General features: G+C 39.9%; 1 protein-coding gene across 1 annotated transcript; it reads right to left on the bottom strand.

The window, feature by feature from the left end:
* Positions 1-5,544: 5,544 nt before the first annotated feature.
* On the bottom strand, positions 5,545-17,537 carry LOC139452522 (polycomb group RING finger protein 1-like). Its single transcript, XM_071234031.1, has 8 exons — positions 17,445-17,537; positions 16,295-16,400; positions 15,990-16,142; positions 15,444-15,527; positions 15,228-15,327; positions 14,932-15,073; positions 12,048-12,125; positions 5,545-11,303 (listed from the first exon to the last, which is right to left on the bottom strand). The coding sequence occupies exons 1-8, from the start codon at positions 17,454-17,456 to the stop codon at positions 11,250-11,252; spliced, it is 729 nt and encodes a 242-aa protein (XP_071090132.1). The 5' UTR covers positions 17,457-17,537; the 3' UTR covers positions 5,545-11,249.
* Positions 17,538-17,660: the final 123 nt, after the last annotated feature.

Below are 17,660 nucleotides of genomic sequence, written 5' to 3'. Positions count from 1 at the left end.
GATCCTTCTTTGAATGTTTTCACCAGAAGCACCAACTTTCATAGAGGAGTATGAACCATCTCGACCAATGATAGTGTCTTGTTTGTCTTCTCTCATTTGATTGGCTGACAAGAGTAGGCAGCACCTCATCTTTGACCCTCAGATAGTTGTTTGGCTTTCTTATCAAATATTTGAGAATACAAAATTGATGAACTATGAGCTCCGTATTGTGTTCCATCAATCTATGGTTATGCTTAACATGTGTGTCTTTTCCTGGCCAGATAGTCTGTTATTCAATGACCAAAGAATTTTGTGCTGTTCAGAAAAGTAAGATTGACTTCAGTTGGTGTCTTGTATCAATTTAACCTGTTAAGTTGGTAGTACAGCGGTGGAAACTAATATTTTTAGTCCACTTGTCCTTATGATGATAACCTATAGCAAAACCCATAAAAATGGCAAATGTTTACTAGTCCTTATGATACCTTAATGGACAGTTTGGCAAGGACTACAGGACTAGACCCAAGTTCGATTCCCGACATTGGTACAATGTGTGAAGCCCATTTCTGGTGTCTCCCGCCATGATATTGCTGGAATTTTGCTAAAAGCGGCGTAAAAACACACTCACTCACGCACCCCACATTGATTCTGTTAGGTCTGTTTGATGCGGGGCGGTCGGGGAGCCTAGTGGTTGAAGCGCTCGCTCGTCATGCCAAAGACCCGGGTTAGATTTCCGACATGGGTACAATATGTGAAGCCCATTTCTGGTGTCCCCAGCCGTGATATTGGTGGAAAATTCCTAAAGGCGGTGGAAAACCATTCTCACTCATTCTTTGATAAGGGACAGTGGGGTAGCCTAATGGTTAAAGAGTTCACGGGTCGCGCCAGTAGCCAGGGCTCAATTCCAGACATGGCTACAATGTGAAGCCCATTGTGTCCCCTGTGTGAAATGGCATTAAACTGTACCTACTAACTACTGCTTTGAGAAACATAGGTCGCCTTTCAACAGTTTGTACAATACAGGCATGTAGATATGTTTTTAATATTTCATGTATGTACATGTTGTATGTGTCGAGAGTGATTTTTCACGTACTTAATGTTATAAAAGGTAATAGTTATTCCAAACTTTCCAAAAAAAGTCTCTGGATATCTTGCTTAGAATCACCAAAGAAATATGTGTTGGTCAATGAGCGACCGATCTTTCATTTCGGGGGTTATACTTAAAAAAACACAAACGTCCCAATATGTATGGCATTTAATTTTATGAGTCTATAAACACACAGGTCTCTCTTGGACACCAAAATAGACGATGAAACTTTAACAAATTATCAGCTATCAAAACCACTATATATACCCCTGTACATGACCTTCCCCTGTATGTAGCTACACCTGTCATGGGTGGCCCTCTGGGTGCATCCAGATAGAAGCAAGCATTCACAGGAACAAATATGATTACTCTTTGCAATTTGATGTCAGCAGTGCTCTGATATTGACGTCAGTTGAGAGCAAGCAAGTCGAGAAAACCAATCTTACAGCTAATGGCTTACTGCAAGTCAAATTTCAGAATAATGCTATTTGCCGAGAAAATATTCATTGAAGATTTTGACACCTATCTGAATCCAAACCGCACCTCTTATGACTTTTCACTAGCCGCTCTTGAATGAGTTGTTGGTTCTCTCCTCATGATACTGTTGATGAATTGACACCTATATTTATCAGGGCCCAGCGTCTTTGACCAATGTTTTTATCAACCATGATTTTAACTACCTTAGGTCCATCATATCATCCAAATGAGCAGATCATATTCAACATGGGATCACAATGATTACTTTGTATGTAGAATATAACATGATCTGGTTGTAGTCCATCGTCAATTATCCAGGGCCCACTTGCACAAAGCGATCTTAGCGCTACGGCTATTGTAAGCCTATGTTAAAGTATGGGAGTTACGATCATCATAGGGCTAAGATCGCTTTGTGCAAGTGGGCCCAGGTATTTCAATTCTGTTATAAATACCCTGGACCCATTTGACACCATAGTTTTGTTCATGAAGTGACATCACCATCTCGTTTTCCGTATCATTGTCAGGGGCACAGGTGGCCCAGTTGTCTAAGGCGCTGCAATTTGCTGTGCAGAGTTGCGTCCCTTGGGCACGCCAGAAACCTATGAATGTGGGTTCGAATCCCGGTTCACCCTGATTATGTTTCTAGGTTTGTCAGCACCATGCCCGTGCTCATGGGGTTCACTGAAGTGGTAAACGTCCAAGACCTGCATCACTTCGGGCTTTCCTCCCACATTAAGCTGACACGCCGCGATATAACTGGAATAATGTTAAAAGCGGCGTTTAACCCAACTCACTCACTCACTCACTCACTCACTCACTCACTCGTACCGTTGTCTAGCATATACACCACCTTAGCTTCGGTACATCACATCACCATCTCACTCTTGTTTGCCACTGACTACGCATTGAATTTCTTTTGCTCAACGGAGTAATTTAGTCATTTAAATTAGCTCAAGATGAAGTTACTGTGTCAAATGGGTCCAGGGTATTTATGGTACTGGAATGAAAAATACCCTGGATAAATGAAGATGGTTTTCTTCTGGAGGGAGTAGTGTCCCCACCCTTTCAAGGTGAACCCTGGGTGGAAGCAGGTTCCTCTATCACCTTATGTACACAATGGACACATTTACATCCAAGGTTTGGCATGATATTGTGTGTAGATTTTCTCTATTGGTATGATGTGACCAATATATGACATTGAATTTGTTTTCATGCAAATATATTTGTTTACAATGGATGAGTTGTGTTATTTGTTTGTTACATCGGTTTGTTTTACGCCGCACTCAGCAATGTTCCAGCTATATGACAGCAGTCTGTAAATAATCAGGTCTAGACCAGACAATCCAGTGGTTGACATCATGAGCAGCGATCCACGCAATTGGGATACAATGATATGCATCAACCTAGTCAGCGAGTCGGACCGCCCAATCCTGTTAGTCGCCTCTTAGGACAAGCATAGTTGCCTTTTATGGCAAGCATGAGCTGCTGAAGACCTATCATTCTACCCGGATCTTCATGGGTCCTTGTTACAGCAGAGCTTTCTGTAGTTGGATTGATCCTTCATAAGGCCATAATATACAGGATTCCTCGCTACAATGCTACCTTGGGAGTGAAAAAAATGATGAGCGTTTAAGCCAAGGTGGAGTCTTAGACGGTAGTTGACCAACCCAACAGTACATGCTTGCTCTGCCTACCAAACAGAAAATAGTAGTTGTTTATGATTCACAGTGAAAATATTCAGTGCTATAACCCAGTTAGTACTATATTGAAGGGCACAATAGCGAGGGAACACTGTATTACTACATTTTCATCATTACAAAGCACCCTGCTTCACATCGTTTTATTCTTTCCAAGATAAAATGTGTTGCCTCCAGTGTTTAAATAATTCATATACACCGTGACATATCTGGAATATCGTTGAGAGCAGCGATAAACCGAACTCACTCACCCGCGCTTCAAGTGAATCACATCCATAGACTATGTGGGAGGGTGAGACTGATGTGTACATGCACACACATTGCATCCTACCTTGAATTTCAGGAAAATATCGATGAGAATGTAATAATTAATGTGTTGGGACCAAGACCCTCTCGAAGCCTTCTGGGGCCACTTGCACAAAGCGAAATTAGCGCTAAGATGATCATAGCTCCCATACTTTAACAGGCTTACAATAGTCGTAGCGCAAAGATCGCTTTGTGCAAGTGGGCCCTGGAGTAGAAACATCTCAAGATGGAAATGTCCATCAAAAGGTTGATGTCCAACCATCTCATGGACACTCTTAGTCATCAACGGAATGAACAAGAAAAACATTATTACGCTTCAACTTGGAGATAATTACATGCAACCATGCATTTCTGGTGTCATTACCTCTGGTTTGAGGAAATACACGTCTACTTCAATATCTTACACCAAATTCACAGTACCTTGTGTGAGCGGAATGAGGAAACTCTACTGACAATACTGGTAGTCTGAGAAAATATACTACTCAACATTTGCTAAGGACCACACCTTTGAAGATGATTATTTTGGTCCTTGCCAAATGTTGAGCAGTACGGTATATAAAACTTTAAACCTGAAGGTCCCATGCGACAATTGCTAGCAAAGGCAGATCCAGCTTTGGGGGCCCGGGGGTCCAGACCACCCTTTTTGAAAAGAAAATGTGGTTTGTTGGTGCACAGTAAAGTTGAAAGAGGATTTCGATATTTTGGACTCCTCCCTTTTAATAATGATGGATCAGACTCCGCTCTATTAAAAATGGATTCACCTTGGCAAGCTTAATTAGAAAGGTGCATGATGGTCCCATACGCTGGGGGGAACGTGTGGCCCAGTTGTCTAAGGCACCGCAATTCGCTATGCAGAGTTGCGTCACTTGAGCACGCCAGAAACCTATGATTGTGGGTTCTAATCCCGGTTTGCCCTGATTATGTTTCTAGGTTTGTCAGCACCATTCCCGTGCTCTTGGATTTCACCGAAGTGGTAAACATCTGAGACCTGCATCACTTCAGACTTTCCTCCCACATTAAGCTGATACACAACGATAGAACTGGAATACTGTTAAAAGCTTTGTTAAACCCAACTCACCCAAAATCCTGTATGCTACTTTTGATAACAATTGTGGTCTCATAACATCACTTCCATTTTATGAATACACATGTCTATTGCAGTACTATGATGGATTACTATAATGCCTCGATGCCTCCTTCAAAGGGATGTTACATGGCCTTGACCATCAATATTAGCCAGTCGTATAGATTATATAGATACAAATTACATGACTACATGCAAAAGCAAAAATATCTACATGAATTGGCATGGGATATAAGTAGCCCCTATACTTATTGCACCACCAACCATTTTGACCCAATAATGGTACAAACATATGGCGGGGGATACCAGAAATGGACTTTACACATTGTACCCATGTTGGGAATTGAAACCGGGTCTTCGGCATGATGAGCGAATGCTTTAACCACTAGGCTACCCATCCTTCCCTCTTTGGCTCCAAGACCGCCTCCATGGTCTAGTGGTAGAGCATCCGCTCGGAGAGCAGAAGGTTCGGGGTTCAATCCCCGCCCGCGTCTTACCAAAAGACGTTAAAAGATCGTACATGTTGTTACCCTGTCTGGCGCTCGGCATTAAGGGGCTAAAACAAGGACTGGTCGGCTCGGAGTCAGTATACTGTGTCTGAGTCGGGTATTCATGTTAAACTGCGGCATGGTATCTCAGTGAGCTAGCACTATAAATCGGCATCAGTCCGGACTAGTACAAGCAGCCACACACACACACACACACACACACACACACACACACACACACGTCGCTATATAAGTGCAATAATCTTGGACGCGACTTTAAACCTCACCTCTTTGGGTCCAGAGGAGGGGTGTGCCCCCCTTCTCCCACTGTATAATGCAGGAAGCTATTAATATGAACAATACCAACAAATGGTCTAAAAATAAACAATTTCTTTATTAACAAATCAAAACAACATATGAACAGACCAGCTTTCACACTCCATATACTTGGTAGAAAATTACCTATAACATACAACAAGCAATAACCCTCCATTGACATTTCATTACTGCTTCCCAAAGCTGACCAGATCTTTCATCCAATGAGTAATTCTTATAATACATACTGGTACATACTGCTAATTAATTTGAAGAAGCATCACTGATACAGATGAACATAAACATGAAATGCCTTTAACAATTCTATAATCAGTTCCTTAGTGCCTGTTCCATTTCATAAAATTCTGCAAATTTTAATAAACTACCTGTCCAGTTTTACAATCTGAGTTACTTCGGGCAGGTCATATTACTGTATTCGCCATATTATGTGCCCTGCTCCAATAAGCTTGATCAACTACTGGACCATTCTGTAGGTAATCTTTATCAGTAATCCGAACAAGTTTGGAAATCTACATGACAGTCCGTATTTTTTGTGTACATTACAGATTTTTTTTACAGAAATCAGAAGCCCAGTAGGGGCTCGGTTTCATCGATGTTTAACTATGTTTGATCACTAGTGCTCGATCTCTGAAAACAAAGGACATACCTACCGGAAAAGTCAATTTTCAGTTACGAAAAACATTGAAATATTAGTAAACTCATTTTTCAGGTTATAATGGGGAACAAGCATCCTTTTTGTTTCTGTACACATGCAAGTTTTGGGCTTCTGACATCCCCAATAACACAAATATTGATAAAATCGGTGAAAATATCCGATTTGTCAAACTTAAAGAGATAATCTATGAGCATGTCTGTGACCTAAGATGAATTTTGCTAGGATATGTTTGTACTTTTTGTCTACATCTCTTAAGAAAACATCTTGGGTAAAAGATTTGCCCTCGTTCAAATATTTGAAAAACTAAATTATGGAGTATCACAATAATTCTTAAATAATATTAACTATCACAATGATGTTGCAAGACTTAAAATGCCCTGAATATTCACAATATATCTGCTAGGGAAGTTTTTTTAGTTTTTAAAGGAACTAAAATAACAATATTAGGTTTTACATACCGGTAATATTATAACATAAGGGTGAATGTCCCTACTCATTTACAGAACTGCTCACAACAGGGACATTATCTACTTTCATGAAACAGATCGCAGTACAAACTACAGAATAAAATGGCTTGAGAAAATTGACAATAAAAATTCAATTAACATTTCTTGTTGACCTTGACCTTTTTCATGATATACTATCAAAAACTATCACCAGACAAACCAGTAGGAAATGTATTTCTTATTTCCTGTGTCTACCCCAAAATGAAATGTTTTGTTGATTGTGTTTTTGTGTTGTTGATATCTTTCTAAAGTTTTCGCTAAATAACTTTAACAACAAATCAACCAACCATTTTTCCATTATATTTGTTTGGCCTTCATCTTAGCATATTGACCCAAAACATCTTAAGACAGAAGCAATGTTCTTTATAATGTTGATTAAATGAAAACACATACAATTTTTACATTTAAACATCACATAAAAAACTGATGGGTACAACAGCATTGTCTTTCGAAACCATATTTTCCCATGATAATAATAATGTGCTAACATTGCATCTATCACTGGTTGAGGGCGGGTATGTTGTACTGACCTTTGAATTTATTGTAACCCTGTTTCTGGCTGTTTTTCTAGCAGGGATAGAAATGTACACAAACCGGCGTCAGTGGGTCAGACGTATCCCAAGGGCAAGTAGAACTCAGCTTGATAGTGAGTGAGTATGGTTTTACGCCGCTTTTAGCAATATTCCAGCAATATCACAGCGGTGAACACTTTAACCTCCAGGCTACCCGACCGCCCCCATTCAGCCTTTTATTGGGTATCCATTAGGGCTGGGATGGGTAACTCTGGTACTCGGGTTGGGTGGGTCCTGAGTAGGACCCGGGTACCTGCAGGACTACCCAGACCCGAGGTTAGTCATGTCATATATTGTTCAATTGCATTAACAATAATAATCGCTTATGTTTGCACTTTTAGTTTTCTGACTATGCATTCATTCTTTTTTACTTTTATATGTTTATGAAAAGATAAAACTTCAGTCAAGTTCAGTGTATGCATTATCAGATCGTTTTATACGAGTATCTAAATAGTTTTTGACAGGGCACTAGTTAAACAATTCCCAATCGGACATTTTGTACCCAACCTTGACACCTACAACAGGTACCCGGGTAGGGTCAGGTAATAGGGAGATCAGGTACTCGGGTATTACATTTGGACGTGTCCCAGCCCTAGTATCTATACATCTTATCCCTATTCAAACTAGTAAATGTTTTGGGTTCATTTCTTTCTGTCTAGTCATAGGGACTTGCACAACCATTTTTCACAAGCTAAGGCGTCTGTAAATAATTGAGTCAGGACCAGACAATCCAGAGACTGACATCAGGAGCATCCATCTATGCAGTTAGGATCCTTCAAACACATCACATGTAACATCACATTTTCAGGCAAATGAGATTAGTCAACAATTTTGCAGACATCACATTCTATTTACATTATCTTTGTTTGTTTGTTGTTTAACGCTGCAGTCTGAAAATAATCAAGTCTGAACCAGACAATCCAGTGATTGACATCATGAGCACCGATCCACACAATTGGGATATGATGACATGATTCTATCAAGTCATCGAGCCCGACCACCCGATCCTGATGATGCCTCTCCCGACAAGCATAGTCGCCTTTTACGGCAAGTATTGTATGCTGAAGACCTATTCTACCCCCGATCTTCACGGGTCTATTTACATTATCTGAACAGTCTGGTGCATCACCAGTACATCTGTGTCAAACTTGATGTTCTAATCATTCTCAAGCAGTCCACAGTGATGGACATCTCCATTAAAGAGGCAATCCTCGGGAGACAGTCCAAGCAAGTGTGATTCAAGGTGGTTCAAGCTCCACTTTTTTTATGTATACTCCCCAGGGCGCTGAGAATTTGAGCATACATTTGCCATATTAAGCACTCTGCTCCAATAAGCACCAACCTGACCAATCAGGAAGCAATATTATAAGTGCCCCCTACATGACAGTCAATATTTTCTTGTGTTGAGTACAGACAATTTTTACAGCATACTGTAATGTCATGTCAGGTGCAATGTACACGGGCAGAAACAATGACACATAACAAAGCTCACAATAAACAGAGGGATAGATAACTAGACTTAGACAGTGCTTCTCACCAAGTTGCAGGTCAAGTGTGGTCAGTTTGTCACAAGATGTCCTAGCAGTGATGACAGTCGCCAACCGTGTATGGCGGCATCTTTGTTGTCAAATATTCTCATGATTACCAGCACAACACTGCTGACCCAAGTCTGCTGATTAGTTTTTGTAGTAAAAATGTAAGCCTTAATCACATACATTTTGTGACACATTCCATAGATCTTATTAACTAACAACACTCTCATGCCAAATTTCATGATTTACATTACTGAAGTCTAAAAAATAATTGCTCATATTTTCTGATATTTTAGTATGTGGGCCAAACAGAGACCTCTTCACCTTGAAGTAAATAGAAAGTTCACACACAAAAAAAAAAACCCATAACATTTGAAGAATGTGTTGTAAAAACAACATTCCACAATATTCGGTTGAGTTTTTCCTCTTGATTAGGTTCGGTCGGGTAGCCTAGTGGTTAAAGCGTTAGCTCATCACGCTGAGGACACGGGTTCGATTCCCGACATGGGTACAATGTGTGAAGCCCATTTCTGGCGTCCCCTGCCGTGATATTCCTTAAATATTGATAAAAGCGGCGCAAAATCATACTCACTCACTCACTCCTCTGGATTACTACTGCAATAGTTGAGTGATTATCATGATAATGAACTTTTTTATCATTTCATCATCATGGGGAGGATTCCAAATTTGAAATAGATTTAGTGCGAGTAAGGCCATAAAAACAAGAAATTCTCATTGGAAGTCAACAGGCTTTTGGTCTCAATACACTAACTCAACACACATGAGAAACCATCGTGTCATGGTTAAGGCAAGAAATGAAAAGTTCAAATCAAACTCCAGTTTTGACATTCACAAAACAAATATTAAATCAGATGTTTGTACAGGACATAACCACAACTGACCCTTCACACAGCATGCTTCACAATCACAGGACTGGCATGATGCATGAGAAATAAGTAAACTGTCAACAGCCTAATACATTTTAGAAGAAAAATCTTCCATCCTTGCAACCAAGAATAAGTGATGTGTTCCTTTAACCGTAACGACTGGGTTGATGGCATCCTCTACTGACATTTATCTCCCTTTAAAGCACTGTTACTTGCGACTCTTCCATCTTATAATAATCAGAACTTTTCACTCTTACATCTTTTTCTCTGCATAAAGATCTGTGGACACCTCCATAGAAGGTTGTATCAGATAAACTCTAAACTTTGATCACCCAATCAAAATGAAGGATGTGTGAGCCAATCAAATGTCAGATTTCTTTAATGCATTGGTTTCATTTCTTCAGAACCTCCATTTTGAAAAAATCCATGTTCGCAAAAGAAAACCAAGACAGAACACAAAATCCACTTGACAGTATAACCTTTTGGGTGTAGATCCCATGATGCACTGAAACACCAGGATGTGTAACATATCCCCCAAAATATAGTAGTGCTGTTATTTAAGTTTTGGAATTCGGAATTCCTTCGTTAAATTTGTTGTCTGAATGCTTAACACACTCATACTGAGAATTTAGAAGCCTCAACGCTGATTGGCTGTTAGAAAGTTCCCTATCCTACTGAGGTGTCCTCAAATCTTCACATGCAAAGTTTTGGTTTGGTTTGTTGTTTTACGCTGCACTCGGCAATATTCCAGCTATATGACGGCAGTCTGTAAATAATTTAGTCTGGGCCAGACAATCCAGTGATTGACATCATGAACATAGATCCACACAATTGGGATATGATGACATGCATCAACCAAGTCAGCGAGCCTGACCACCTGATCCCGTTAAGTCGCCTTTTACGACAAGCATAGTCGCCTTTTACGGCAAGCATACGAAGATATTGGACTGGAGTGAAAGATCTCATGGTCATAAAATTGGACCCTGTTAGTCTGTTTAGTGTGAGAAACATCCAACTACCCGGTATACACTTCTCAAAAAAGTATGAGAAAAATCAGCTGTAGTTTAACTTCTATTGTATGTAGGGCATCATTCTGTACCCCTGATTTGGTAACCAGGAAATCCAGACGAGTTTTCTGAATTAATGGGGTTCAGTGAACTGGCTTTTAGATGAAGACCCCAGCATTGGAATCTGAGCCATACTGAATGTGGAAACGTGATAAATGACTTTTCACTCTTGTCATTCTCTTGTACATGAACATGATCACACAGTTGGCTAACAAGTCTTTCTTCCCCATCCAGCGTTTGCTTGCATATCTTTTTACACCACATTTGACAAGCAAAGCTGATCCTTATGTAATGGACAACATAGATGAGATGACATGTCTTTGATGGCTGACCGTGAAATAGTCTACACGATAATGCTGCCATGAGAAGCTGTACTGTACAAGATCACAAACGTAACAATCTTCAGCAGATCAGTCATGCACGATTAGGAAGCGCAGGAAACAACACAAATTGTCACGACGCTGCCATTGCTCAGTTGCCATGGCAACAACTCTATTGTTGTCCTGACAGTGATCAGATGGGAGTGATGTGATATCACCGGGTGTCTTGGACAGATTTGAAACGATGATTGGGCTACTCTCACGTTATCATCCATGGTTCTTGGATTCGGTAGAACAATGTCATTGGCACTTCCTGTTAGACAAAATAGGAAATTATCAGACATGATTACAACTGAATGTTATTGAGAAGCTGGTAGGTAAGTGGAAATACAATGAATTACAAATAAATAAACTGCAAGTGATAATGTGGCATTTGATCGGCTAACCAAGGAATTCTTTTTGGTTAATCTTTCCATAAACTGAAATATATTTAGGCCACACCCACATGGCTGATAATACTTTGTTTGTTGTTTAATGCAGCACTCAGCAATATCCCAGCTATATGATGGCAGACTGTAAATAATTTAGTCTGGGCCAGACAATCCAGTGATTGACATCATGAGCACCGATCTACACAGTTGGGATACGATGACATGCCTCAACCAAGTCAGCAAGTCTGACCATCCAATCCCGTTAGTTGCCTCTTTTGACAAACATAGTCGCCTTTTACGGCAAGCATGGGTTGCTGAAAACCTATTCTACCCCAGATCTACACATAAGTAGTGCAAGTGTCTTAATTTATTCATTAGTATTTCAATACCAATACCTCTTTATGACAAGCTGGTGTGTACAAACCAGATTTACATACCTGCATAAAATATTGAAGTCAATTGTTAAGAGATTCAAATCATTTTCAATTTTATAACTGAAATTACAAAATAATTCCAGAAAAACCAACAAGCTACAAGCTATAGACTTACAACAATCGTAGCTCTAAGATTACTTTGTTGAACAAGGTCCTGACCTTTCAACCCTCTGGTTAACACTCCTGACTTACCCGACACCAGTACATGAGATAGATCTGCTTCATGGACATTTCATCTGCCATCTCCTCCTCCCCACACAACACCTCCAACTGCAACAAATTCAAACCTTTTGTGTACTCAATTGACACGCAGTGGACGCAATAGGGGCCATAAAACACCAATATGGTGCGGGGGATCCACATCGGTAAGGCAGGTATGCAACATAAACTGAAACATTGCCATGCCCCAATACTGCTTACACATAACAACACCTCCCAAAAGCCATCTTAAAGGGGAAGTGTACACGCAAAAATCACTTTCTTTCTTTTTCTAAACAAAACGCAATTTTAGAATTAGTTAGTATCTGTGTTTGAAAATATACACTCATTTTTTTCACAGTGAAAGTAGGAAGCTCACAATAGTGTGAAAGTGATATGCCGTTATGAGGCCTTCGTTTTATGAGCGAAATAGGCCTGAGTTATCCCCCTTAGATTATGACGTAATTGGTGCCAATTCAACTGGGTCCCTGTCTATTCTCAACGCAAAAGATATCAAGGACCAGTTTGCGGTAAAACAACATGGTCTACGACACACTCCGGCGCAGTGGTGACTTAGCATAACACAATTCTGGCTGGCATCTGAGATGCTAGAATCACAAAACTGTACCTACACCACGTGAAGCGGCTCTAACAAAGCATGATGACGTCATAATGTTTATCAATTGGCACCAATGACGTCATATTGCAAGGGACATAAGCCATGGTGTTTTTGTTATGGAAATAGAACACTTGGTAAATGTGAAAAATATAAATAGTTTTAGTGCAAAAAATATGTTAATTAAATATGATGTTTTTATATTTTTGTCTATGACACTTCTATGTTAACACTTTTAATGTGGAAAAAGTACAAGAAAAAAAGGTTCATTTCCGTGTGAACTTGCCCTTTAATACCTTTAACATCAGACTGTTTTAGGTGAGAGGGATGCCAATATTGATTGGCCATGTTGAGGGATAGATGGGTCCAGGGATGGCAGTATTGATTGAGCATGATGAGGGGTAGATGGGTCCAGGGATGCCAATAAGGATTGATTTGTTTGTTTGCTTGTTTTGTTGTTTAACGCCACACTGAGCAATATTCCGGCTATATGATGCTGTCGGTAAATAATCAAGTTTGGCCCAGATAATCCAGTGATTAACATAATGAGCATAAAACAAAGTCACCGAGTCAGATGGCCCAATCCTGTTAGTCTCCTCTTAGGACAAGCATATAGTCACCTTTTACGGCAAGCATGAGCTGCTGAAGACCTATTATTCTACACGGATCTTCACGGGTCCTTGTTACAGCAGAGCTCTCTGTAACTTGATTGATCCTTCATAAGGCCCTTAATATACAGGATCCCTCACTACAATGCTACCTTGAGGGGCCAAAAAATGATGAGTGTTTAAGCCGAGGTGGAGTTGTAGGGGGCAGTCGGCATGAACACCCTCCCACCCCCCTGAAATTTGTTAAACATTTGATTACATTTTAAGCAATTTTGTGCAGTTTGGACAACATTCACATCAAGAAATGTAAAAAGTCAATGGCAAAAGTCAGTAAGTCAAATAATCAAAGATGGCGGCTGCAGTAAAATTTTGAAGTTTAATCAGTACTTTTAAAAAATCAGGCATGGCTCCCGCGCACCCGGCTACCTGCCAGGTCTGGGGGCAATACTACCATAAATTTTATCCCCCAGACACAAGGACAACTTTCAGAAGCATGCAATGTCTGACCCTTTCCCCATGTTAAAGCATACTGAAATTTTTTTATCTTGTACTTACCTTTTGTTAAAAAACAAAACAAACTTCATTGCAAACATGACATTAATACAACATATATCCCTGTGTTATGGGTTTTCGGACGCTGAAGAAACATTCATAGTTTTTTCCCAAATCACAACAACTGTAAAACATCTCATTCACTTACAGGCTAAAACTAGTAAATGACAACTTTATCTTAAAAACAAGCCATCATCCGAGTATTTACAATTTCTGTGTGACGCCACATCCCACTTTATAGTGCAAGTATTCATGATAGAAAACGTATGATGTCCAAAAACCTATGATGGTGAAAGCTCTGATTGAAAACATGACAATCGCGACGGTTATCCGTTTTTCGATAACATTTCTCAGAGTGTTTTTTTTTTCAAAAACTTTGATTATATTGTTACGCGGAAGATGATTTTTTCCAAGGACTACTGTTTTAGAAAACATGATTTTCCTCATTTCTGTGGAATTTCACATACATGTATATGGGTCCAGGATGCCAATAAGGATTGGGCATCTTGAGGGATAGATGGATCCAGGGATGCCGAAAAGGTTTGGGCATGTTGACGGATAGACGGGCCCATGGGTGCCAATATGGACAGGGCATGTTGAGGGATAGATGGGTCCAGGGATGCCAATATGAACTGAGCATGTTGAGGGATAGATGGGTCCAGGGATGCCAATATGGACTGAGCATGTTGAGGGATAGACGGGTCCAGGGATGCCAATATGGACTGAGCATGTTGAGGGATAGATGGGTCCAGGGATGCCAATATGGACTGAGCATGTTGAGGGATAGATGGGTCCAGGACAGGGCATGTTGAGGGATAGATGGATCCAGGGATGCCAAAATGGACTGAGCATGTTGAGGGATAGATGGGTCCAGGGATGCAAATATTGACAGGGCATGTTGAGGGATAGATGGGTCCAGGGATGCCAATATGTACTGAGCATGTTGAGGGATAGATGATTCCAGGGATGCCAATATAGATTGATTTGTTTGATATTCCAGCAATATGACAGCTGTCTGTAAAAGATTGAGCACCGATCCACGTAATTTGGATACGATGAAAGGCATCAACCAAGTTGGCGAGACTGACTCAATCTGACTCACCTTCAGTGCAGATGGGATGCCCAGTTTCTTGTACAGCATGGACTTGAGATGGGAGATGAGGACACGAATGGAGCACCGAACAAACTTCTTCTCTAACGGCTGCAGCTGCACATTCTTCCCATGATGTGACACAGTCTGATGTCTGCAACAACACATGGACACTTTTGTAATGACAGTGAGGGATAGCTGCATGTAGAAAACATGCGGGTAAAATATTATTATCAGTTTGTATGACCACAGATTTTATTGGCCAATCAGGTAGCTTGATTTAGTGAGTAATGAAGAGAGAACCTTACCCAAACCTCTCTAGGCAGAGACAGATCTGTTCATCATATCTGTACATGTAACTCTGGGGGTTGTTGAGGATGCTGGACAGACGAGGAGCCAACTGGTTCTCTGGCAACAGAAACACAGGCGGTTACCTTTAACCATGTCATCTATTGTTTAACGTAACATGTCATTTTTGTGAATGAAACTTGATTTGATATTTGCTTTAAATCATTTTCACACACCTTCTATCTTCTTTTCCTTGCCATCCTTTTTCACCGTGATGGTTCCCCTGGCCTTGTTGAATTCTTCTCTTCTTTTTTCTTCACCTGAAGACACACAAACAATTCACTCTAATTGACTCAAAAATAGTCTTTGCTGCACTGGTAAAATGACCCAGTTTGATGGCATCTAGTTTTGGTTTAAAGAAAAAAACCAGCTGTTCAAATGCAACCTAAAACATAATCAACTTTAATCATGAAAGAAAAAGAGGAGTTCAAGAGATCAAAAGTTCAATTTTGGGATAATAAATTCAGCTGTGTCAGTTTTCCCCTTAAAAAGTAATAATATAACTGCTGAAACTTTGTTTTTCCACCAAGGTTACATTGATTTTCAGCCTTAAACATGTTAAATAATTTATCTGCTTAATTAATATGCTTTTTCTTATTATCTACAAACTGTTCAAATTATATCATGGCATACCTGTGGTTAGCATGGTCATACTCATAGTGAGAACGCCATGATTATTTTGTTCTGAATTAATTCAGAAAACAAAAAGCAATATTTCTTACTTTCAAACAGCCCTGGAACCAGTTTGTACACAATGTCTTGAAGTGTGCGATCAGCTCGCAGATGAAACAATGGCTGCGTCTCATGAACTTTGACATTGCACTGGGGACAACACTTACTGGTCTGAAGGTACTTTACAATGCAACTCTTGCAAACTGAAACACAAGAATAAACAATCAAACTTAAATATTTCAGTTCATATGACCTCAGGATCATATTTTACACTACTCATGTTATGGTCCAAAGTAATGCAGCTCACTCCCACATGTTGCAGGTAATTACACCTTACCTCTAGCATTCAACTTACATGTATGGAGACATTCTGTGATAGTTGTGGCGTCAATAAAGTAGCCAGCACAGAGGGAACACACAATGTTGGGATTCACATCACGGATTCGAATGTGCATCATTGACTGAAACAAGAATTTAATTGAGTTATGATGTTTTCATTTCAAGATCATAACTAGCTGAAAGCAAGAGGGGCTTGGGTGACTTAGTCTTCTAAAGTGCTGCCATAGTTATAATTGTTTTGGAGAACTGGTTCCACCTGGAATGCCCTTCTTCTTGCTCAGTATCATGTTTGTGAGGACAAGTCATACAACTACATCATCATGATCAAGTACATTGGCCATTTATCATGTTCAAAATACAGAGAATGTATTTTCAAAATGCTGGTGTTTGTGGACAAAATAGGGATGTGGTCCAACATTGTTGTTATTCTGATAACAGCAAGTCTCTGGTAGTCTGGAAATACTGCCCATCTTGATGTCTATGATCATTATGAGCTTGAAGTTGAATATGTTGCAATGTTAATGTTATAATAAACATGATAGAGTGTCTGTGTCTGATCTTAATTATGATTTTTGGAATATTCACATTGTCATTTAATGTTTGTAAACGTCTGGCAATCCTGGTTAACATACTGGTTGAAGTGTTTATTAACTGGCATCCATTATTTACTATAACTGACTACTCACTGGTGCCAGTACTTACCATGCTCAAAACTAAACCTGAATTACAAGGTGTGTGTGTGAGTATGGTTTTACGCCGCTTTTAGCAATATTCCAGCAATATCACGGCGGGGGACACCTGAAATGGGCTTCACACATTGTACCCATGTCGGGAATCGAACCCGGTTTTTTTGGCGTGACGAGCGAACGCTTTAACCACTAGGCTACCCGACCGCCCCTGACTTACAAGGAAGATGCAGTGGGAAAGGTCTTAAACACTTAACTCTTTACTTCTCTCCAACATACCAATATATAATTTGGGTTGTCAAATAGCCCATGCTTGAGTGCATCTAATAGATACAGCTGGTTTTAGTGTCTCATAATTTGTGATGATGGTGTTTCTGGTGAAAGTGACCATGGTGACTAAGAATATTAGTTCAATTCTCATATTCACTTTACAAATCTAAAAGACATATGCCATGGAGCGCGATTGGAATGTTTACTTACTTCATCCATCATTAGAGTAATGAATGTCAAATGTAACACTAACAAATCAACGTAAAGTACGTTTAATTGCGTTCCTCATGCATTACGCCCGGAAGTAATGTCAAACCGGAAGTGTAGAAAATGAAAGTAAAGCTAAAATTTACAGCCAAACAATCGTAAAAGATTTTCGTGTGAAATACGAGCTGTGGGATATCTAAATATTTATATGTCAACTGT

This window comes from Haliotis cracherodii, unplaced genomic scaffold (genome assembly GCF_022045235.1).
Source record: "Haliotis cracherodii isolate W230 unplaced genomic scaffold, xgHalCrac1.p SCAF_9, whole genome shotgun sequence".
NCBI lineage: Eukaryota > Metazoa > Mollusca > Gastropoda > Lepetellida > Haliotidae > Haliotis > Haliotis cracherodii.
This window is presented reverse-complemented; position numbering and strand designations above follow the sequence as displayed.

Excerpts from the sequence above, each read along its gene's own strand:
- LOC139452522 (XM_071234031.1), bottom strand. Across the intron at positions 15,528-15,989 it reads GGTTCCAGGGCTGTTTGAAA|GTGAAGAAAAAAGAAGAGAA; the intron begins GTAAGAAATATT and ends GTGTGTCTTCAG. Across the intron at positions 15,328-15,443 it reads CAAGGAAAAGAAGATAGAAG|AGAACCAGTTGGCTCCTCGT; the intron begins GTGTGTGAAAAT and ends TTCTGTTGCCAG.